The following is a 23,218-nucleotide window of genomic DNA, read 5'->3' on the forward strand; positions in this document are numbered from 1 at the left end:
CAGGGAATGAGCCCGAAATTCACATTGTGACACAGGGAATGAGCCCAAAATTCACATTGTGGCACAGGGAATGAGCCCGAAATTCACATTCTGACACAGGGAATGAGCCCAAAATTCACAATCTGACACAGGGAATGTGCCCGAAATCCACATTGTGACACAGGGAATGAACCCAAAATTCACATTGTGACACAGGGAATGAGCCCAAAATTCACATTGTGGCACAGGGAATGAGCCCGAAATTCACACTGTGACACAGGTAATGAGCCCGAAATTCACATTCTGACACAGGGAATGAGCTCAAAATTCACATTCTGACACAGGGAATGAGCTCAAAATTCACATTGTGACACAGGGAATGTGCCCGAAATTCACATTGTGACACAGGGAATGAGCCCGAAATTCACATTCTGACACAGGGAATGTGCCCAAAATTCACATTGTGACACAGGGAATGAGCCCGAAATTCACATTGTGACACAGGGAATGAGCCCAAAATTCACATTGTGGCACAGGGAATGAGCCCGAAATTCACATTCTGACACAGGGAATGAGCCCAAAATTCACATTCTGACACAGGGAATGTGCCCGAAATTCACATTCTGACAATGGGAATGAGTCAGAAATTACACAGCACACATGGGGGCACCCCTGGACTGATATGGGACACATGGGGACACAATCCAGCTGCTGTGCCCGCTCCACACTGCAGCTATTTTGCCCGCTCAGCCGCCGCTCACAGTTCCTGCCTTCGCTTCCCGAGCGTTCTCAGTCCTGCACTGCGCCAGTAATTGAATCATTGATTGATGAATGCAGGAAGGCAGGCCGTTTTAGGATGCTCAGAGTCATTTGATGCAATACACCTATGCATTTGCTACATAAAAATGTGGAAAGATGGCATACAGTGTATCATTTGGTGGCTACTTCTTGTGTCCCTTATTTTTCCTTCCAGGATACAAGCCTGTTTGCATGTTTGGGGCGTTTGAGCCCAGGGCTGGTTCTCAAAATAAAGGGGAAACCTACTCCTTTTGAGCTGAATATTTTGGGAACCAGGCCAGGCCAAGAGCCTGGTGATGATTTCAGGAATTCAGAGGGACCCCAACTTCATTTTCCCCATGAATTTCTGGCACCAGGACCGGCTCTGAGCTGGTAATTGCCGGGCAGGGGGACCGCACGCCATTTTTAAAATGATTTATTTATTTTATCTATTTTTTTTATACTGAAGCCTGCATGGATCAGTCAGATCCATGCAGGCTTCAGTATAAAAAAAATAGATAAAGTCAAATATGCCTGGAAAATGAGGAGTATACGGCTGGATAGTAAATTAGGAATTACCATTGGACTGAATAGTGATTTTTAATCGTGCAGTGTTCTCCCCAGAAACTTTTTCCAGCCGGGTGGCATCAAGAAGTAGCCAGGTGGGGGTCTTCGCAAGGAATGAGCCAAATTTCCCATTGTGACACAGGGAATGAGCCCGAAATTCACATTTTGACACAGGAAATGAGCCCGAAATTCACATTTTGACACAGGGAATGATCCCGAAATTCACATTGTGACACAGGGAATGTGCCCGTAATTCACATTGTGACACAGGGAATGAACCCAAAATTCACATTGTGACACAGGGAATGAGCCCGAAATTCACATTGTGAAACAGGGAATGAGCCCAAAATTCACAATCTGACACAGGGAATGAGCCCGAAATTCACATTGTGACACAGGGAATGAGCCAAATTTCCCATTGTGACACAGGGAATGAGCCCGAAATTCACAATCTGACACAGGGAATGAGCCCGAAATTCACATTGTGACACAGGGAATGAGCCAAATTTCCCATTGTGACACAGGGAATGAGCCCGAAATTCACAATCTGACACAGGGAATGAGCCCGAAATTCACATTCTGACACAGGGAATGAGCCCGAAATTCACATTGTGACACAGGGAATGAGCCCAAAATTCACATTGTGACACAGGGAATGAGCCCGAAATTCGCACTGACACAGGTAATGAGCCCGAAATTCACATTCTGACACAGGGAATGAGCTCAAAATTCACATTGTGACACAGGGAATGAGCTCAAAATTCACATTGTGACACAGGGAATGTGCCCGAAATTCACATTGTGACACAGGGAATGTGCCCGAAATTCACATTGTGACACAGGGAATGAGCCCGAAATTCACATTGTGACACAGGGAATGATCCCGAAATTCACATTGTGACACAGGGAATGAGCCCGAAATTCACAATCTGACACAGGGAATGTGCCCGAAATTCACATTGTGACACAGGGAATGAACCCAAAATTCACATTGTGACACAGGGAATGAACCCAAAATTCACATTGTGACACAGGGAATGAGCCCAAAATTCACATTGTGGCACAGGGAATGAGCCCGAAATTCACACTGTGACACAGGTAATGAGCCCGAAATTCACATTCTGACACAGGGAATGAGCTCAAAATTCACATTCTGACACAGGGAATGAGCCCGAAATTCACATTGTGACACAGGGAATGAGCCCGAAATTCACATTCTGACACAGGGAATGTGCCCAAAATTCACATTCTGACACAGGGAATGTGCCCAAAATTCACATTGTGACACAGGGAATGAGCCCGAAATTCACATTGTGACACAGGGAATGAGCCCAAAATTCACATTGTGGCACAGGGAATGAGCCCGAAATTCACATTCAGACACAGGGAATGAGCACAAAATTCACATTCCGACACAGGGAATGTGCCCGAAATTCACAATCTGACACAGGGAATGTGCCCGAAATTCACATTCTGACAATGGGAATGAGTTAGAAATTACACAGCACACATGGGGGCACCCCTGGACTGATATGGGACACATGGGGACACACTCCAGCTGCTGTGCCCGCTCCACACTGCAGCTATTTTGCCCGCTCAGCCGCCGCTCACAGTCCTGCACTGCGCCAGTAATTGAATCATTGATTGATTGATTGATGAATGCAGGAAGGCAGGCCGTTTTAGGATGCTCAGAGTCATTTGATGCAATACACCTATGCATTTGCTACATAAAAATGTGGAAAGATGGCATACAGTGTATCATTTGGTGGCTACTTCTTGTGTCCCTTATTTTTCCTTCCAGGATACAAGCCTGTTTGCATGTTTGGGGCGTTTGAGCCCAGGGCTGGTTCTCAAAATAAAGGGGAAACCTACTCCTTTTGAGCTGAATATTTTGGGAACCAGGCCAGGCCAAGAGCCTGGTGATGATTTCAGGAATTCAGAGGGACCCCAACTTCATTTTCCCCATGAATTTCTGGCACCAGGACCGGCTCTGAGCTGGTAATTGCCGGGCAGGGGGACCGCACACCATTTTTAAAATGATTTATTTATTTTATCTATTTTTTTTATACTGAAGCCTGCATGGATCAGTCGGATCCATGCAGGCTTCAGTATAAAAAAAATAGATAAAGTAGTCAAATATGCCTGGAAAATGAGGAGTATACGGCTGGATAGTAAATTAGGAATTACCATTGGACTGAATAGTGATTTTTAATCGTGCAGTGTTCTCCCCAGAAACTTTTTCCAGCCGGGTGGCATCAAGAAGTAGCCAGGTGGGGGTCTTCGCAATAAAAATAGTGGTTGCGCTGCAGTGTCAGAGGGGCGTGTTAAGCACCGCCTACTGGCACTCATTGCAGTTAAAAAAAGTCTTAGCCCACACCACCAAACACCCACCAAAAATAAGGGCCTACTACACGTCACACACCCATTACATGCCGTAATGCCCATTACACGTTATGCCACACACTGTAATGCCCATTATACATTATGCCACGCCATAATACCTATTACATATTATACCACATGCCATAATGTCTAATGTGTAGCACAGTGTAATGTAACAGAATATAATGTAATAACAGTGCAAGGTAAAATGCAGTATAGCACAGTATAACACACTGTAATGTGACAATTGTAGTAGTGTATACTATGAGGCATAACAACACTGATTGCACGGTGTATGATGTGTGTCTCAGTCACTACACACATGTATCACATTTGGAAAGTTTAGTAGGCGCGCTGCCTCAACTAGCATCCCCAGACCTCACTGCGATTCCCACCGTGTAATACCTGACAAACATCCTGGCAAAACACCTGAAATCCCCCGCAAACTTGCAGATTCTTCTCACATGCAGACTGCTGAAGGCAGCGGTCAAACATGAACACAGTGAGAAGGTTGCCGATGCCGTCTCCATTCTGTGTGCACATGCCCACATATCCTGTTGCCACCATGTCAGTAAGCAGCGGCGCCCGGGCACTGGCTGGGGACCGGCTGAGGAGATTGCACGGAGGAGACACATTATCCAGTCAGCAGAAGTGGGATCTCTCCTCAGACATACATTTCCCCAATGGGAGAGATCACATTCTAGCTATGATTATATAAACTAGCAAATAAACAATAGCTAGAATCTGGTTGCTATGGGCAACACCACCTATGCTCCCTATCTGCTGTTTGGTTTCTAAAACAATGGTGAGCCTTTGCCTGATGCAAACGGCATACATGCCCTTTCTCTAATTAGCAGTCAGGTCTAAATCATTCACCCACTCTGGCCTCGCACACGCAATCACTATAGCGCCCCACCCCCAGCCAGCACCACCTTGTGCCCCAGCCGACATCTGCAATCATCATGAGCACCCTCCATGCCCACATCCACTTAGCGCTGCAGATGCTTCTGTGTGCTGTCTCCCAGCATGGCTGCTGTATGTGTAGGTCAGCTGGTACCTGCCCAAAAAAATCTCCAAAACAGGAAGCACTGTGTACCTCTGATCTCTCACTGCATTACAAGTTCCCATATATACCTTCCATTCACAGTCCCCCTGTACATGTATACCCCCCCCTACAGGTTCCTATATATACCTACCAGTAAAGGTTCCCATATATACCTCCCATCCCCTACTGTACAGGTTCCCATATGTACCTCCCATCCCCCCTGTACAGATTCCCATATGTACCCCCTCCTTCAGTACAGGTCCCCATATATACCTCCCATCCCCCCTGTACAGGTTCCCATATGTACCCCCCCACACACTTCAGTAAAGGGATCCATATGTACCCCCCAGTACAGGTTCCCATACTGCATGTACTTCCCCCCTACAGGTTCCCATATTTATACCTCCCAGTAAAGGATCCCATGTGTACCCCCCTCCCTCAGTACAGGTCCCCATATATACCTCCCATCCCCCCTGTACAGGTTCCCATATGTACCCCCCCCCCCCCCACCTTCAATACAGGTTCCCATATATACCTCCCATCCTCCGCTTTACAGGTTCCCATATGCACCACTCCTCTCCCCCCAGTACAGGTTCCCATATAAACCTCCCATCCCCCACAGTACAGGTTCGCATATGTACCTCTCCACTTCCCCCAGTACAGGGATCCATATGTACCCCCCCCCGCCTCAAGTACAGGTTCCCATATGCAAACCCCCCCCCCCCCCCAGTACAGGTACCCATATGTACCTCTCCTCTCCCCCCAGTACAGGTTTCCATATGTACCCCTCCCCCCCCAAGTACAGGTTACCATATGCAAACCCCCCCCCAGTACAGGTTCCCATATGTACCTCTCCCCCCAGTACAGGGATCCATATGTACCCCCCCCCCCAGTACAGGTTTCCATATGTACCTCCTTGTAGTACATACAGAACCCCTATGAAATGAGCATTCTAGGGGTGGGCCGCTTACCTTGATGTCAATGTCCTTGCTCCAATTGCCAGCATTCAGTGAGGATTAGGAGATCTCAATGCTCAGGCCGGGGTCTATTTGCTTGTGCATCTGGTAACACGTCTCCATCCAAACTACTGCAATCTCCATGTGACCAATGGTTAGCCCGTTGTCTGCCCCCAATGCCAGCGTACCGGGGGGAAGCACACCAGATGGTCCTGCGGGCACAGAGTGGTGATAGGATCATATGTGGTTATCACAGGACTGCATAAATCATCATTACACAAATAAAATATTCATAAGGCATTAGCGCAACAATACAACCAGCCAAACTGCTATTTGGTACCTGAAACGGTGCTGGGACTCCCTTCTGGTAGGTAGATGCCTACAGAAATGTAGGGGCCTACTCCTCCTATATGGCAGGTTACACCCCCAATGCCGGCTTCCTGTCAGTCATACTGCAGGGGGATCTGTTTTTGACCCATACGCAATTTCTGTCGTTATACACCCTTGTACATGCGTGATGCGCAGTCATACACATGCGCAGTAGTTCGATCATTGCTGGATTTAAGCATTCCTACATTACCGGTCAGGTCCCTTTCAGCACACGCAATCACTGTAGCGCACCCCTGACCTCACCCAACACCAGGGCTGGACTGGGACCAGAAATCGGCCCTGGCATTTTGAGCACACAGGCCCACCTGCAGTAGGCGGGACCCTTGCGCGGCAAAAAGGGGGCGTGGTCTCATGGAAAGGAGGCGTTACACATTATGGAACACATTGTAATGCCCATTACACATTATGGAACACATTGTAACGCCCATTACACATTATGGAACACATTGTAACGCCCATTACACATTATGGAACACAACATAATGCCCATTACAGAATATAAAACAATCTGGACCCCACAGGCTGCTCCCAATGTATAATAACATGACACAACAGACTGCTCCTCCTGCACAATAACAGAACACCATAGGCTGCTCCCCCTGCACAACAAAGGGCATAAGTAAAAACTCCTGAGAACATTACATTTACATTTTATGTTTTCACAACACAAATAGGCTGGCTCTGGTGGTAATGCTCCTCTGTCCTCACAGCACTGGTACCGCTCCTCTCACAGCTGCTCCAATGCGTTCGTGCCTTCTCCCGCCTCAGCCCAAGTAACAGTAACATTGGAGCTGTGGCCAGTACCCCTCTCCCATTGCTGGGAACCTTCACTTTTCCAGCCTAGAACATCCGTGAGCAGCGGGATGAGCAAGCCACACCTCAAGGACCCCGGATGCAGCGGGGACGAGGGGGAGGTGAGAGGAGTAACTGCAGTAGAAGATACATTCTTTAGGACAGTAGTGCATCCAGGTGCTGCCACAGCGGGCTTGAGGTTGGATCTGTTTTAGCAGCTCTCAGTCTGTGTAGGCAACTAACAGGGGAGTTAGTGCAAACCAAACCCTTTTTGAGCAGAAACACTGGCGTGCAGTGGAAGGTCTATGGGCAGAGTAGGCAGCGGTAGTGGTATGGGCAGAGTGAGCAGCAGAAGGCCTAAAGGGCAGAGTGGCCAGCGGGCTTCTGGGTAGTGTGGACAGCGGAGTGAGCGTCACATTGCTATGGGGCAGAGGAATGCTATGGGGCAGAGCGGGCATTATAATGCTATGGGGCAGAGTGGGCATCACATTGATATGGGGCAGAGGAATGCTATGGGGCAGAGTGGGCAGTCGAATACTATCGGGCAGTCGAATGCTATGCGGCAGAGAGCAGCATAATGCTATGAGGTGGAGTAATGCAAGGGGGGGGGATGTTTTGCTATGGGCAGAGTGGGCAGCAGAATTAGTGTTCCCGCTAGGCTGTTCAAGGGCAAAATGCGCCCTGCCCCTCTGGCAGCGCCACGCTAAAACAGCCTGCCTCCTCTTATCGTGATATCGGGGAAGCCCGGTGCCGCAGTATATAGCGGTGCCCGGAGCTTACCCGGCAGCGGAGAGCCTTTGGTGCGGCCGGGCCTGCTCCCTTCAATGACAATGCTGGCCGGGCCCGCCCCTTTTCCTGACAAAGGCAGCCAGGCCCGCCCCTTTTCGTCACGACCCGGGCATGCCTCTTTTGTAAATTAGGCGGCACGGGACCACCCAGAACAGTGACGACGGCGGGCCCGATCCGCCCCCTTGACGATGCCCCCCTTGCAGCGGCGCCCTGTCTGCCCCGGTTCCTAGAAGGAACACTAAGAATGCTATGGGGTGGAGGAATGCTATGGGGCAGAGTGGGCGGAGGAATGCTATGGGGCAGAATGGGCAGCGGAATGCTATTGGGCGGAGGAATGCTATGGGGCAGAGTGGGCAGTTGTATAGTATGGGGCAGACTGGGCAGCTGAATGCTATGGGGCAGAGCAGGTAGCGGAAGATCTACAGGGCAGAGCGGGCAGCGGAATGCCATGGGGCAGAGTCGGCAGCAGAATGCCATGGGGCAGAGTCAGCAGCGGAATGCTATGTGGCAGAGTGGACAGCGGTATGTTATGGGGTGGAGGAATACTATGGGGGTAAGGAATGCAATGGGCAGAGTGGGCAGCTGAATGCTATGGGGCAGAGCGGGTAGCGGAAGGTCTACAGGGCAGAGTGGGCAGCGGAATGCCATGGGGCAGTCGCCAGCAGAATGCCATGGGGCAGAGTCGGCAGCGGAATGCTATGCGGCAGAGTGGACAGCATAATGCTAGGGGGTGGAGAAATGCTATGGGGGGAAGGAATACTATGGGCAGAGTGGGCAGCAGAATGCTATGGGGCGGAGGAATGCTATGGGGCAGAGTGGGTAGTGGAAGATCTACAGGGCAGAGTGGACAGCGGAATGCCATGGGCAGAGTGGGCAGCGTAAGGACTATGGGGCAATATCAGGAAGGAGGGGCACAAGCACACGGGATAAGGGGGTACTCACTGCCACCTGTAGCGCTTCTGCATCACAACTCCTTCTGGACTCGCTCCACAGCAGGTGAGGCTTTGTCTTGTGTCCTCAGCTCCTGCAGCAGGAGGTGCTGGGTCGTCCTCGGCTCCGCCTGTCGTGCTGTTCTGGGTTGGCCTATGCAAGTTCCACCACCGGCTCCTACCAGGCTAGGGATCTTCCTGGGTCCTCTCCTACGCTCTGCTGTCTCCTGTCCTCCCCGCGGCTCTTGTCCTTGATGTTGCCTCAATGTGTCTTAATGTGTCTTGATGTGTCCTTGATGTTGACAATGCTATGGGGCAGAGTGGGCAGTCGAATAGTATGGGGCAGACTGGGCAGCTGAATGCTATGGTGCAGAGTGGGCAGTCGAATGCTATGGGGTGGATGAATGCTATGGGGCAGACTGGGCAGCTGAATGCTATGGGACAGAGTGGGCAGTCGAATGCTATGGGGTGGATGAATGCTATGGGGCAGAGTGGGCAGTGGAATACTATTGGACAGAGTGGGCAGTGGAATTCTATGGTGTGGAGGAATGCTATGGGGCAGAATGGGCAGCGGAATGTTATGGGGCAGAGGAATGCTATTGGGCAGAGCGGGTAGCGGAATTCTATGGGGAGGAGGAATGCTATGGGGCAGAGTGGGCAGCAGAATGCTATGGGGCGGAGGAATGCTATTGGGCAGAGCGGGTAGCGGAATATCTACAGGGCAGAGTAGGCAGCGAAATGCCATGGGGCAGAGTGGGCAGCGGAATGCTATGGGGCAGAAGAATGCCATGGGGCAGAGTGAGCAGCAGAATGCTAGGGGGCAGAGAGGGCAGTGGAATGCTAGGGGGCAGAGAGGGCAGTGGAATGCTAGGGGGCAGAGTGGGCAGCTTAATGCTAGGGGCGGAGGAAGGGAAGGAATACTATGGGCAGAGTGGGCAGTGGGAGAGGTCTGCCAATGGAGGTTGTACCAACTACAGACTGGTGAGTGCTGCTTATTCTTTCTGAGAGAGAGAGAGAGAGAGAGATGGATGAACGAAGAAAGCGGCATTCAGAGACTGTATTGTTTGTAGAAAAGGTAGGACAAATTTTAATCCATAGGAGATCTACTTTTTGGGGGTCGCAGCCCCCATCTTCAGGATCAAAAAACAAATACAAAACTACATATATATAATAGAGTACATTTAACACTTAAGGTGTGTACACACGGGAGCAATATTGTGTGAAATCGCTGGGAATATGGTCGCTGAGCGACCATATTGCCAGTGATTTGGAGCGCAGGTGGCGATAAATCGCCAGCTGCGCGCTCCCGTGTGCACTGCCTAATGGACGCTGGTCGCAGGAGCATGCTCCTGCGACCAGCGGCTTTCCCCGCGATCGCTGTGCCGGAAGGTCAGCGCCAGGGAGATCAGCATTGATCTCCCCAGTCCCGTGCGGCTGCTCCCTCCCTCCTCCCATCAAAGTGACAGCAGCAGCGTCTGCTGCTGCTGCACTCCCCCTCCGCCCCGTAGCAGTGTCTCCTTGTCATCGCTGATGAAAAGGAGACACTGAGCAATATGATTGCTGGGGATATATTGCTAGCAATATATCTCCAGCAATCATATTTTCCCGTGTGTACACAGCATTACCCTCCACCTGTGATGAGCTCGGGATACGGTCGTATTATCGACCACAGTTAGGTCGACAGTCATTAGGTCAACACTGTTGGGTCGACAGGCAGCAAGGTCAACATTGATGAAGGTCGACAGGTGTCTAGGTCGACATGGGTTAGGTCGATATGGGTTTTTACACTGTGTTTTGTGTCGACAGGTGGTATTTCATGCCCTACCATCCACTAGGGCATGGTGGGAGAGTAAAATAGTGTGCCGAGCGCAGCGAGGCACCGTGCCCGAAGCAAGCGATGTGAGGGGCTGCAGTTGACTTCCAACTGTGTCCATGTCGACTGGGTCGACATTCGGGGGAAAAAAACAGTGAAAAAACCCCATGTCGAACTGTCGACCTAACCCATGTATACCTAACGCATTTGTCGACCAAAACCCATGTCGACCTTGTCCCATGTCGACCTAGACACCTGTTGACCTTCACACATGTCGACCTTGCTACCTGTCGACCCAACGGTGTTGACCTAATGACTGTCGACCTAAGTGTGGGCAGTGGAATGCTAGGGGGCAGAGTGGGCAGCATAATGCTAGGGGCGGAGGAAGGGAAGGAATACTATGGGCAGAGTGGGCAGTGGAATTCTATGGGGCAGCCTCGTGGGGCGGAGGAATGCCATGGGCAGAGATGGCAGCGTAAGGACTATGTGGCAATATAGGTGGTACTCCCCGCCACCTGTAGCGCTTCTCTGTCTCACCCACAACTCCTTTTGGACTCGCACCACAGCACACCCGGGATGCTGCGTATCGCACCAAACCACTGTAACATGAAGTTTGCAAGTGCGGTGTAATGACTGTGGCTGCTCCTCTGCTAGGTAGGTATAGATCCCCTTCAATTACAGTTACTGCATTGTGTTACAGAACTTTTTAATTATCCCAGATAGTTCCTCTTCTGTAAATCAGTTCAGTTACTGCTCTGCTAGTTGTGTCTTCGGCTCCTGACCTGCAGCAGGAGGTGCTGGGTCGTCCTCGGCTCCGCCTGTCGTGCTGTTCTGGTTCGGCCTCTGCTTTCACCCCCGGCTCCTATCAGGCTGGGGATCTTCCTCTGTCCTCTCCTCCGCTGGGCTGTCTCCTGTCCTCTGCGCAGCTCCTGTCCTTAATGTTGCCTCATGTTCAAAGCTCACTTTCGGGCAGGCAGCTCACAGGGCAGCTCCGCACCACTGAGGGGTGCCCGAAGCAAGCGATGTGAGGGGCTGCAGTTGACTTCCAACTGTGTCCATGTCGACTGGGTCGACATTCGGGGGAAAAAAACAGTGAAAAAACCCCATGTCGAACTGTCGACCTAACCCATGTATACCTAACGCATTTGTCGACCAAAACCCATGTCGACCTTGTCCCATGTCGACCTAGACACCTGTTGACCTTCACACATGTCGACCTTGCTACCTGTCGACCCAACGGTGTTGACCTAATGACTGTCGACCTAAGTGTGGGCAGTGGAATGCTAGGGGGCAGAGTGGGCAGCATAATGCTAGGGGCGGAGGAAGGGAAGGAATACTATGGGCAGAGGAATTCTATGGGGCAGCCTCGTGGGGCGGAGGAATGCCATGGGCAGAGATGGCAGCGTAAGGACTATGTGGCAATATAGGTGGTACTCCCCGCCACCTGTAGCGCTTCTCTGTCTCACCCACAACTCCTTTTGGACTCGCACCACAGCACACCCGGGATGCTGCGTATCGCACCAAACCACTGTAACATGAAGTTTGCAAGTGCGGTGTAATGACTGTGGCTGCTCCTCTGCTAGGTAGGTATAGATCCCCTTCAATTACAGTTACTGCATTGTGTTACAGAACTTTTTAATTATCCCAGATAGTTCCTCTTCTGTAAATCAGTTCAGTTACTGCTCTGCTAGTTGTGTCTTCGGCTCCTGACCTGCAGCAGGAGGTGCTGGGTCGTCCTCGGCTCCGCCTGTCGTGCTGTTCTGGTTCGGCCTCTGCTTTCACCCCCGGCTCCTATCAGGCTGGGGATCTTCCTCTGTCCTCTCCTCCGCTGGGCTGTCTCCTGTCCTCTGCGCAGCTCCTGTCCTTAATGTTGCCTCATGTTCAAAGCATACTTGCCTACTTTTTGAAACTGCTTTCAGGGAGATTCCATACCTCCCAACTTGTGCACGGCTGAAATTGTGACCTGCCGCGCCGGAGGCGCGCCCGACCCAGGATGGGGGGTTGGGGCTACAAAAGTGGGTGTGGTCTCCAGTAAAGTGGGCGTGGCCCAGTGTAGCAACACCCATTCTCATCATTTTGGGGGCATGCCTCCTCCCTGCACTGAAGAGATGCCATGCACATGAACACAGCATCTCTTCAGCGATTGCCAGTGATCTCTGCCCCCCCTTAGGTACAGCGGGACTGTCTGCAATTAGCAAGACTGTCCAACTGTAATTGAGAGGTATGAGATTCTCGAGTGTTTGCATGGCCTGCAGATGAGGGACCGTGTCTTGCACAAAGGGGACAAATGGAGCTGCTGAGGAAACACTAACCTGCAGCCCTGGCACTCCTGCTCTTCCCGCAGCCTCTCCTGTGGGCTCCCAGTTGTAAGCCTCCCCACCAGCTGCTCTCTGCACTAGCTCACCGTCTCTCACTGTCCTGGATGTCTCCAAGGTGCAGCTCCCACCATGCAGGGGTCAGGGCAAGAGGGGAGGATCCGTTGCTTCTGCCACTCCCACTAGAGAGAGAAAGCTTTGATGGAAGGTCTCCCCGGTGGCTGGCCGCCAGCAGGCTTTACTGGCCTAAGCGGCTCTCATGCTAACTACTGCCAGGGGTGCATGGCAGGCCTATTAGGCATGATCATGCCCCCATTGCAGACAGACTCGCACTGTGCGGTCTGGATTTTTAGATGGAAATTGAGTATTCAGGGGTATTGAGAGGGCTTTGCGGGGAATCGGGGGACTGACGCCTAAAATGGGAGCCTCCTGCAAAATCCGGGAGTGTCTGCAGCCTACACAAACACAGGGGTCACTACCTGCCTACACACACACACACACACACACACACACACAGGGGTCACTACCTGCCTACACACACACACACACACACAGGGGTCACTACCAGCCTACACACACACACACACACACACACAGGGGTCACTCTACCAGCCTACACACACACACAGGGGTCAATACCAGCCTAAACACACACACACACACACACAGGGGTCACTACCAGCCTAAAAACACACAGGGGTCACTACCAGCCTACAAACACACACACACACACACAGGGGTCACTGCCAGCCTAAACACACATACGCACACACACATACAGGGGTCACTACCAGCCTACACACACACAGGGGTCACTACCAGCCTACACACACACACAGGGGTCACTACCAGCCTACACACACACACAGGGGTCACTACCAGCCTACAAACACACACACAGGGGTAACTGCCAGCCTAAACACACACACTGGTCACACTATTGGCCTACACACACACACAGGGGTCACTATCGTCGTCCCCCCCTACACACACACACACAGGGGTCACTATCGTCCCCCCCCCCCCTACACACACTCACACAGAGCACACACACACAGGGGTCACTATCGTCTCCCCCCCCCCCCCTACACACACACACACACACACACACAGGGGTCACTATCGTCCCGTCCCCCCCTACACACACACACACACACACACACAGGGGTCACTACCAGTCCTTGTATACACACACAGGGGTCACTATTGGCCTACACACACACAGACACACACACACACAGGGGTCACTACCAGTCCCTGCATACACACACACACACACACACACACACACACACACTGGTCACACTATTGGCCTACACACACACAGGGGTCACTATCGTGTGTCCCCCCTACACACACACACACACACACACACACACACACACACAGAGCACACACACACAAACAGGGATCCTACCTACACATATGAACAAATTCTCAGTGGGAGCCTAAAATTCACAGGGATCACTGCCAGTAAACACACAGACACACAGACAGAACAGTGTTAGGCTATACACACACACAGTGCCAGTGTATTCACACACAATGACATGGGTCAGTACCTGACTACACACACACACACACACACACACACACACACACACTGCCAGCTGTAATAGATACACACATAGGTCACCTACATACACACATTACAGTCAGTGCCAAGCTTAATAAGTAAACACAAAAAGAAACATCACATTACAGAGCTGCCTACACACAGGACCAGCCAGTATGGAGCTTCTGTCTGTGGCAGAACAACATGAACTAACCTGGGACGGAGCACTAGTCCTGCTCCTCCCCCAGCCTCTCCTCCGAGCTCTCAGCTGGCAGGTCTGTCAGTCTCCACACAGCTGCTTTCTGTGCAGGTCCCCGTCTCTCCCCCTCCTCTGTCTCTCCAGCGTGCAGCTCCTAGTTGAGGTGGTGAGGGGAAGAGGCCAGAGGGGCGGGCTTCACTGCTGCTGCTCGTAGTCTCCCTGCTTACAATGCTGACTGCAAGCAGGCTCTCCCGTGCGGCTCTCATCATGCTATGTTGCGTAGTAGTTCCAAGCCCCGCCCACATCGCGCCGGACTAGCGCATGCGCAGTCTGTTTTTTTTCAGCTCGGCATTGAAATTCCGGGGGATTGGGGGGGCTTTGCGGGGGACCAGGAGAATAGTGGCTGAAGCGGGAGCCTCCCGCAAAATGCGGGAGTGTCGGCAAGTATGGTTCAAAGCTCACTTTCGGGCAGGCAGCTCACAGGGCAGCTCCGCACCACTGAGGGGGCTTCTACAGGTCTCTCCAGCTAGGGGTCCTTTGCGTGTCCTCCACACTTCTGTTCCTCGAGAGAGAGGGTGTCCTCCGCGGTGCCTGCGCGCCTTGATCTCCACTTGCTGCGTCCTCTATCTTCTTCGGAGCAACCCCGGGGGAATCCTCCGGCTGGGTGTGCTCCCAGGTAATTTACCCCTTCAGCACCTTCTTCCTCGAGGTTCTAGTCTTCACCCTCTCGGCTCCTCCACGGGCAGGCACTATGTAGGACACCTCGGCAGCACACATCATTCTGAATCTGTTCTCTCTGGGTTTGGTAGTGTCTAGATCCCTCTGGGTTTGGGGCTCCTCCTGTGGTTGGCAGCTAGTGGGGGCAGCGCGGTTCCCTTCCCTCTGGCAGGTGGCAGCAGTAGGGGACTTGGAGGAGCCTGGCGCCATTCCTGGTCACACAGCTGCGCAGCCTCCGCTCCTTACAGGTCAGCAGCTCACAGCACTGCACAGGCCCTTGTCCTCTCCAGGGATCACCCGATGCCGGCTCTCTCTGCTGTGGGTTATGCATCGCTGCAGGACCGCCTCTGCTCCCCCTGCCCTACCTCTCTATAGTCCCTGTCACTGGCTCACCCGCCATATCCTGTACTGGCTGTATCATATATTTTTATATTTCTTTTTACTCAAAGGCTATATATCCCCCTTCCCACTTGCAGTGTGGTATAATGTGTGGGGACTGCAGTGATGCATAATGTGTGTGGATTGCCATATATCCACCACATGTTTCTTGGGTTCAATTTGAGCAGAGGATGTTAACGACGAGAAGGGGCCTGAGAGTTACAAGTGTACCGGGCCCCAAGGTGTCTGTTCCTGGCCCTGCTGCTCCACTTGTACGAAAAAAAACATATATGAATGTAATGTTATCTGTACAGCCTTTGAGTCATGTGACAACATTGTGACATATAACAAAGTATTAGTAAGAGGAATCCAGCGCAGAGACATAGAAATACATCTATCTAAATACTGTATACAATGTATAAAACATGCAGAACTAATCGCCAGTTGGTGTATTTGTGGTCTCTGTTATATGTGATCTGGCAAATGCTGCAAAGTGAAGTGTGATCCATGTATATGTATATATATATATATATATATATATATATATATATATACACACACCGTATGTTCCCTGTGTAGTGATCATTCTTCTCCTGTCGCCACGTAGATAATACTTAACTCCATGCATCGCTACCAACCAAGGCTCCATATCCTGCTGTCAGACCGGCGTCAGGGGGGAGAGGCGCGCGCTGCGCAGAACTTTGTTTCCTTCGTGTTTCCGGAGACTCAGTTTATAGCAGTCACCGCATATCAGAATCATAGAGTAAGCTATAAAGTCCCCACGGCTGCATTATTCATCCTCCCGTGTCATCTTCCCTGCCATCCTCCGTCTGTGGCTGCTGCCCACATCTCACCCAAATCTAGGCACCGAGCAAACATCAATATCCGCTCATCCTCCTCGTTCCACACCAGAACTTTCCCTCTACCTGGTACTTCCAATCTCCCAAGCATACACACATATCACCACAGCCCACTCTGCTTTTCCTGTGTGACATCGGGTGCAGCTATCCCCTAACACGACCTCTGCCACAATCTAGGCACAGACACGGATAAGGAGGTGGAGTAGGCATCCTACATTCTCCATACTGCACCTTCCAAGTCACACAGGTTATCCTCATTCTCAGTAGGTATAGTGGGCAGCTGCCCAGGGCTCCACAATTCTAGGGTCAAGAAGCATTCTCTGCCTACCTCCCAGCCTGCAGCCAGGAGGTGAATGTCTGTCAGCATGCTGATTGGATTGGTGGATGACTGAGAGCTGTTCACCAATCAGCGTGCTGCTAATAGCCATCTACTGTATGAAAGTTTTGGGAGAGATGGTGCAGGACTGCAATAGGGCATTTACCTTATGCGGCCATACATCAATGCTGCAACTTTCCATCATCCATCTGATGATTGGCAGACATATATGATTGACAATCTGCCAGGGAATAGGGAAAATTCAGCATGCTACTGATACCAATACTTTTGGGGTTGGAATCAGCAAAGCAGGGATTTCCAACATGTTGGATTCCCCATTCCATGACTCAGACGATGGCAAAATGAGGAATTGGGACAAAACATTATAGATGTATCCCTAAACTGCACAGCTTATCAGAATGCATACAGTAACAAATAAGTACTCCTGAACCAATCCACTTCTTATAGTCATTAATGACGACTACAAGAAGACGTGAGACTGCTATGGTAACAATGCATACAGTAGTTAATTAAAAGAATATAAAAAAAATACAAGCACACACATACACACACACACAGACACACACACAGACACACACACACACACAGGCAGGGCTGCAACTAGGATTTTCGTCTTTTGGGTCAAGGCAGTAATTTGGCTCCGCTCTGTCTGCCTGCACATATGGGTATCACATCCAGCACCCTAGACCTTCACCCCTAGTTGCGGCCCAGCAGTGCGGGAGACATCGCTCCACGTCCCACACCCGGTATCTCCCATGACCCAGTGCCAGCCTGCCCGGCGCACGGAGCTTGCTGCTAGAGGCCTGGCTTTCCTAAGTTCATACTCCATGCTGGGGACGCAGGAGCATCAAGAGAAGGGGGGGAGGCGGTGTGGCCGGGAGATAGGAGGTCCAACAGCCGGTTGGGTTCTGCCACTCAGGCAGCGGCAAGATCCAGACGTCTAACAGTGGGCAGCGTCTGATCCCTGCCGCCCAGATCCCCGCTGTCTTTCCCATAGGGGTGGGCCCCTAGGGCCCCATGGCAAGTGCCTATTGTGCCCAATGAGAAAGACGGCCCTGGCGTGCACATAATCTGCAGTCCCTGGCCTAGTGGAGCTTACAATCTATATTCCCTACCACGTATACATGCACACACAAACATTCTAGGGTTAATTTTGTTGGGAGACAAAAAAATATACTTTTAGATTATGGGAGGAAACCCACACAAGCATGGGGAGAATATACAGACTCCACAGTTAGAGCCATGGTGGGAATCACCAGTGCTGTGAGGCATGGGTTCGAATCCCACCATGGCTCTAACCCAGTGGTACCTGGTTGGGATCATTTGGTCTACAGCATGATGGTCGACAGTCATTAGGTCGACATGGGAAAAGGTCGACATGAATCTAGGTGAACATGGATAAAAGGTCAACATGGTTCTAGGTCGAAAGGTCATTAGTTCGACAGGTCATTAGTTCGACAATGTCTATGTCGACAGTCAAAAGGTCAACATGGGGATTTTAACTGTTTTTTTTTTACCGGAATGTCAACAGAGTCGACATGGACACAGTTTCAAGTGCACCGCATCCCCTTGCATCGCTCGCTGCGCTCGGCACACTATTTTATTCTCCCACCATGCCCTAGTGGATGGTAGGGCATGAAATACCGCCTGTCGGCACATGTTGGCTCAAAAAACTGTGAAAAACCCCATGTCGACCTTATGACTGTCGACCTAGACATTGTCGAACTAATGACCTGTCGAACTAATGACCGTTCGACCTAGAACCGTCTACTTTTTCCTATGTCGACCTAGACCCATGTCGACCTTTTCCCATGTCGACCTATTGGTGTCGACCATCATGCTGTAGAACAAATGACCGCATCCCGTGGTACCCAACATAGTCCTCGAGAGCTACCAACAGTTCACGTTTTTCAGCTCACCCAGCAGGTACACTTATTACTCACTAACACATTTTAAAAGATCCACAGGTAGAGCTAATTACTTCACGTGTGATTCTGTGAGGAGACCTGGAAAACATGCACCGTTGGTAGCTCTTGAGGACTGGAGTTGGCTACTCCAGCTCTAACTATTACACCGACTGTGCTGCCCAATTATATCACTAACGCTGCATGTTCCTGCAGGTCGCTAGCGAGGTCCATGTCCAACTCTTTTTCGAAACAGCAAAGAGTGAATGCTTACCTATTACGACAAGTTATTTTTCCTCTGTATATTAACAGATCACACAGCTGAAGATTGCCAGCAACCCGTTTGCTAAAGGTTTCCGGGATGTGGAAGGAGATGAATGGTAACGACAGGGTCTCATATAAGGGTTCTGTATCGCTGTATTGTGGCTATATGGACCTCAGTATTATTTTCTTTGCTTTCAAGGTTACTGTCTCGTGTTCCAGATCCTCTCAAAATACACATGAAGGATTCTCCAGAAAGGTGAAATGTCGCATTTATTCATATATTTTATGCACAGAAACGTGTCCTTCAATGACTTGTGACAAATGTCAGGGAGAAAAATGGGGAGAGAAAGAGGGTAACAGGGTGAGACAGGGAGTTAAGGGGTCACAGAGTAAAGGGGGAGAAGCAGAGATTGATAGAGGGTGTCAGGCAGTGGCGTAACTATAGCACCGCAGCCCCCGCAACCGCTATGCATGTGCGGGCGCCGGGGGCTGCAGTGCTATAGTTACAGCCCGCCGCACCAACTCCCGCAAACCCCTCCCCCCCATCCCCAGTCTTTACCTGGGTTTAGTACGCGCTGGTCCCGGCTCCCTTCTTCTGCTATAAGGACCACCACAAAATGTCCGCCCCCATTTAGCAGACAGTTCTCTGAAACTGCTGTATGAGGGCGGACATTTTGTGGTGGTCCTCATAGCAGAAGAAGGGAGCCGGGACCAGCGCGTACTGAACCTAGGTAAGGCTGCGGGTGATGGGGGGGTTTGCGGGGGTTGGTGCGGCGGGCGGAGGGGCGGGTGGGTGGCTGGGCGCCCTCCCTTTAACGGTGGGGGTGTGCCCAAAATGTAGTTATGCCGCTGGGGTCAGGGAGAGAGACAGAGAGGGGGGGCAGAAAGAGAGAGGTTATAAAGGAAGAGAAAAGGGAGAGAGACAATGAAAGAGAGGGAGAGACAGAAATTGAGAGAGAGCGAGAGAGAGAGGAGAATGTCAGGGCGAGAAAGGTGGAGATACCCAAAGTGAGGTAGACAGCACCATGTACATACTGTCAGAGAGGGAAAGTGTGGGGATAGAGGTGGGGAAGAGAGATACTGTAGAGGAGAAAGAGAGCAGGGAGAGCAGAAGAGAGGAAAATAGGAAAGGAAGAGATAGATAAGAGAGAGAGGGATAGAGTGGAGGTGAGGAAGAGGGGGAGTGTGGTAGAGGAGGAGGGGGAGTGGAGGTGAAGAGGTGGTAAACTATCTCCAGAGGGCCAGGTCTCCTCTTCCAGTTCTCGGTTGCCTGGGTCTCCTGCACTCTGTTAGTCAGACCCTGGGGGCATTTGGGGCACACAGGGGGTCATGTGGGGAAAATACTGTTAATAAGTGAGCACAGCCATGGGCACTCATTGAAACAATATACTAACCGCCTTGTTTTTCTTTAGTGAGAGTGGGGGGAGGTGGGTTGGTGAGGGCCCAAAGCATATGTTTACACCTGGGCCTACTAGCCGCTAGTTCCGCCACTGGCCCTGCCACTCTCCCTATTACCATTTCTCCCTACTTATGGATTACCTAAGTTACACCTGCTCTGTTGTACAAATTGCCTTTATCTTCAATTCCTACACTATGTAAAATGTTGATGAATGATATATTGGTTAATGTTGGGTGTAATGAGCGCTATTTGGAGGCAATGTGTGATGGGTTTATAATAAACACATCATAGATTAACATAAGCACGTTCCACTTTCTTCGCTCAAAGCCTGGGCTGGTAGCAGCAGCACCAGGGGGGGTAGACAATGAGCATGGAGTCCGTGATAAGCTACTACCAGCACTGGGGTGTGACAGGCTGTGGACACACAGCATGGGGTCAGGGCCAGGGCCGGTGCAAGCCCCCGCCCGCCCCAGGCAAAGCTCCCCCGCCCGCCCCCAGGCAAAGCCCCCCGCACTGCCCGCCGCCCGCGATGCGGCACGGGGGTGGGGGGTTGCTATAATACTGTGATGCGGCACGGGGGGAGGGTGCGATAACACTGTGATGCGGCACGGGGGGGGGGGGGTTGCAGGCGATACTGCCACGCTGAAATCCCCCAAGCAGGGAGCGGGCAGCATTGATTAACGGGCGGGATGGGGGTCGGGGAGGGGAGAGGGAGGATGACAGTCTTACCTGCTCCCCGCTCCCTGCTTTCTGGTACCTCTCTATGGTACCTTGGCGGGTCAGTACCACCCTCCAGTGGCCGGCGCCCTAGGCAAATGCCTAGTCCTGCCTAGTGGTGGCGCCGGCCCTGGTCAGGGCCGGTGTAAGGCAACTGCCCCCCACCTCTACACTGTCACTATACTGTGTGCCCAGCCCTGGTCTAAGCAATCAGAGTGAAAGCCATGATGGAAGCCAGTCTTGCATCGTCCTATGCTGGTGTCCCCAGACCAGGCTGTAAATATCTTGGGCTGGTCGCGGATTTCCTGTGCGGACCTCCCACTCTTTGCCTCCAGGCTTTGGCTATATCCAGGCATTACAATGTTCTATGAGCAGATGAGATGTTCCAGCTGCCAACATGCCAGGATTCTATGTCTGATTGCCCTACACGATCTCTGCTGACCAGAACCTGCATTGTATTATGTCATGTATCTTCTGCACCTGTACCAATGTATTCTCTCGTTCCATTGCAGGTGGCATAATGTGGACTCACATCCTTCTCTGTGCCCCGAGGCCCACCTTATGCAGCCCATTGCACAATGAGCACAGGCTATGTGGTAACAGTGACTGAGGGCCTGATTCAGGCCTGTTGGCAAGGCTGCAATGTTTGCAGATGGACAAAACCATGCTGGGCTGCAGGTGGGGCAGATGTAACGTGTGCAGTGAGAGTTACATCTGGGTGAGGTGTGTTCAAACTGAAATCGAAATTGCACAGTAAGAATAAAGGGCCTGATTCAGGTTGGCTCAGTAAGCTGCGAACATTGCATCTTACTGAGTGCATTAGACGCAACCCGCCCGAACGCCCGCCCCCATGGAGATGCCTAGCATTTTCCTGGGTGCGTCCACTGGCCGCCAGCATGCACCTCCCCCTCATCCGCCCACAACCCGCCACAATGCTTGGGAACAGCTCTGAGACTATTCAAGTCGCCGAAGCCCTTTGCAAACGGGGGGCTGCACATGTGCATAATAGGGCATACGCAGTCCCCGAAATATCAGGACGGGGCCGAAATCGCTATACTGTGAGTCAACAAGAATCACCCCTAAAGCAGCCAGTATTTACCCTGCGCAGAAACAAAATAACTCCCCCAAATCTAACTCTCTCTGCACTTGTTACATCTGCCCCACCTGCAGTGCACATGGTTTTGTCCATCTGCAATAATTGCAGCCTCGCTAACAGGACTGAATCAGGCACTAAGGCTCACATAGGCCAGCAAGCTGAAGGCTTACATGTGCTTTACATTCTGCTCATTATTCCGCCTACTGTCCCAGCGTGCTACAGGTGATTAGTAATCAAAAGTCTCTTCCCGAAAGTCCTAAATCCCAGGGCACCCGCAATGTAATGCCATCTGCACCTGATTCATTTCTGCTCTTCCTAAATGTTGGGCCTGAATATTGGGGAATTTTCCCAGGAGAGTGAGATGCTGATACCCGGCTGTGCACTACTGTACATCACACAACTCTGCATCAGGATTGGCCACGATGACCCTATGACATCACCGCGCTCCCCACATGTGACCTCTGATGTAAGATATCTATACGTAGGAGGTGTAAATGCTTCTGTCATTATGTCTGTGATACAGGTGGAAGCGTTCTGTATATTTTTTCAAATAAACTCAATATGTGATTTGTTTGTGTATGTGATGTCATTGTCTCCGAGAATAATAAATAATATTCATTGTTATGCAAACGTATTATATGTTCTCCAACATCTATGTTATGTGTTCTCTCCTATGTGGATAATGGGAATATAGAAGCATGTTGTATATAGAACTGATCTTTCCTTGTATTACTGTGAGTAAAATACTCTCTGGGGCAATTTCCCATCACTACAGACTGGTAAATAAAGCCCAGGTTTATAGTTTGGGACAGTAGGCTGACTGGAGGTCATGTGACCTGTGTGCCCGGGTGTAGCGTGGGGATATTCTCCCCAGACCAAGTGCATGACATGGTGCCCAACCCCAATAGTGATATGTGCCAGGGTCAGGAGAAAGTGCCAGTCTGGGGCAGGGGTGGACCACTATAGAATTGGTAGGCTAGGTCACTAAAAATCTGGGACACATTTAGTTGGGATCCCACCTACGCAGTCATCCGAAACCCTATTACATAAGCCCCAAA

The 23,218-nt window shown here is 51.2% G+C and overlaps 1 protein-coding gene across 2 annotated transcripts; it reads left to right on the forward strand.

The window, feature by feature from the left end:
* The first annotated feature begins 15,042 nt into the window (after window positions 1-15,042).
* Window positions 15,043-22,752, forward strand: LOC146006931 (T-box transcription factor TBX10-like). Of its 2 annotated transcripts, none has more exons than XM_083145368.1 (5): window positions 15,043-15,164; window positions 16,191-16,346; window positions 18,997-19,064; window positions 19,148-19,204; window positions 21,577-22,752. In XM_083145368.1, exons 2-5 carry the CDS (start codon window positions 16,206-16,208, stop codon window positions 21,644-21,646), a joined length of 336 nt encoding a protein of 111 aa, XP_083001494.1. In that variant the 5' UTR covers window positions 15,043-15,164; window positions 16,191-16,205; the 3' UTR covers window positions 21,647-22,752. The 2 variants fall into 2 exon arrangements, with proteins under 2 accessions (XP_083001494.1, XP_083001493.1); XM_083145367.1 differs by lacking the exon at window positions 15,043-15,164 and adding an exon at window positions 15,289-15,453.
* The last annotated feature ends 466 nt before the right edge of the window (window positions 22,753-23,218 follow it).

This window comes from Crinia signifera, chromosome 6, assembly GCF_055691185.1.
Source record: "Crinia signifera chromosome 6, ASM5569118v1, whole genome shotgun sequence".
Classification (NCBI taxonomy): domain Eukaryota; kingdom Metazoa; phylum Chordata; class Amphibia; order Anura; family Myobatrachidae; genus Crinia; species Crinia signifera.

Bases quoted from the DNA above. Each gene is read 5' to 3' on its own strand.
- LOC146006931 (XM_083145368.1), top strand. From the start codon at position 16,206: ATGCATCGCTACCAACCAAGGCTCCATATCCTGCTGTCAGACCGGCGT. The intron at 19,065-19,147 runs GTAACGACAGGG...TTTGCTTTCAAG, and splicing joins GATGTGGAAGGAGATGAATG to GTTACTGTCTCGTGTTCCAG. The intron at 19,205-21,576 runs GTGAAATGTCGC...GTTCCATTGCAG, and splicing joins ATGAAGGATTCTCCAGAAAG to GTGGCATAATGTGGACTCAC.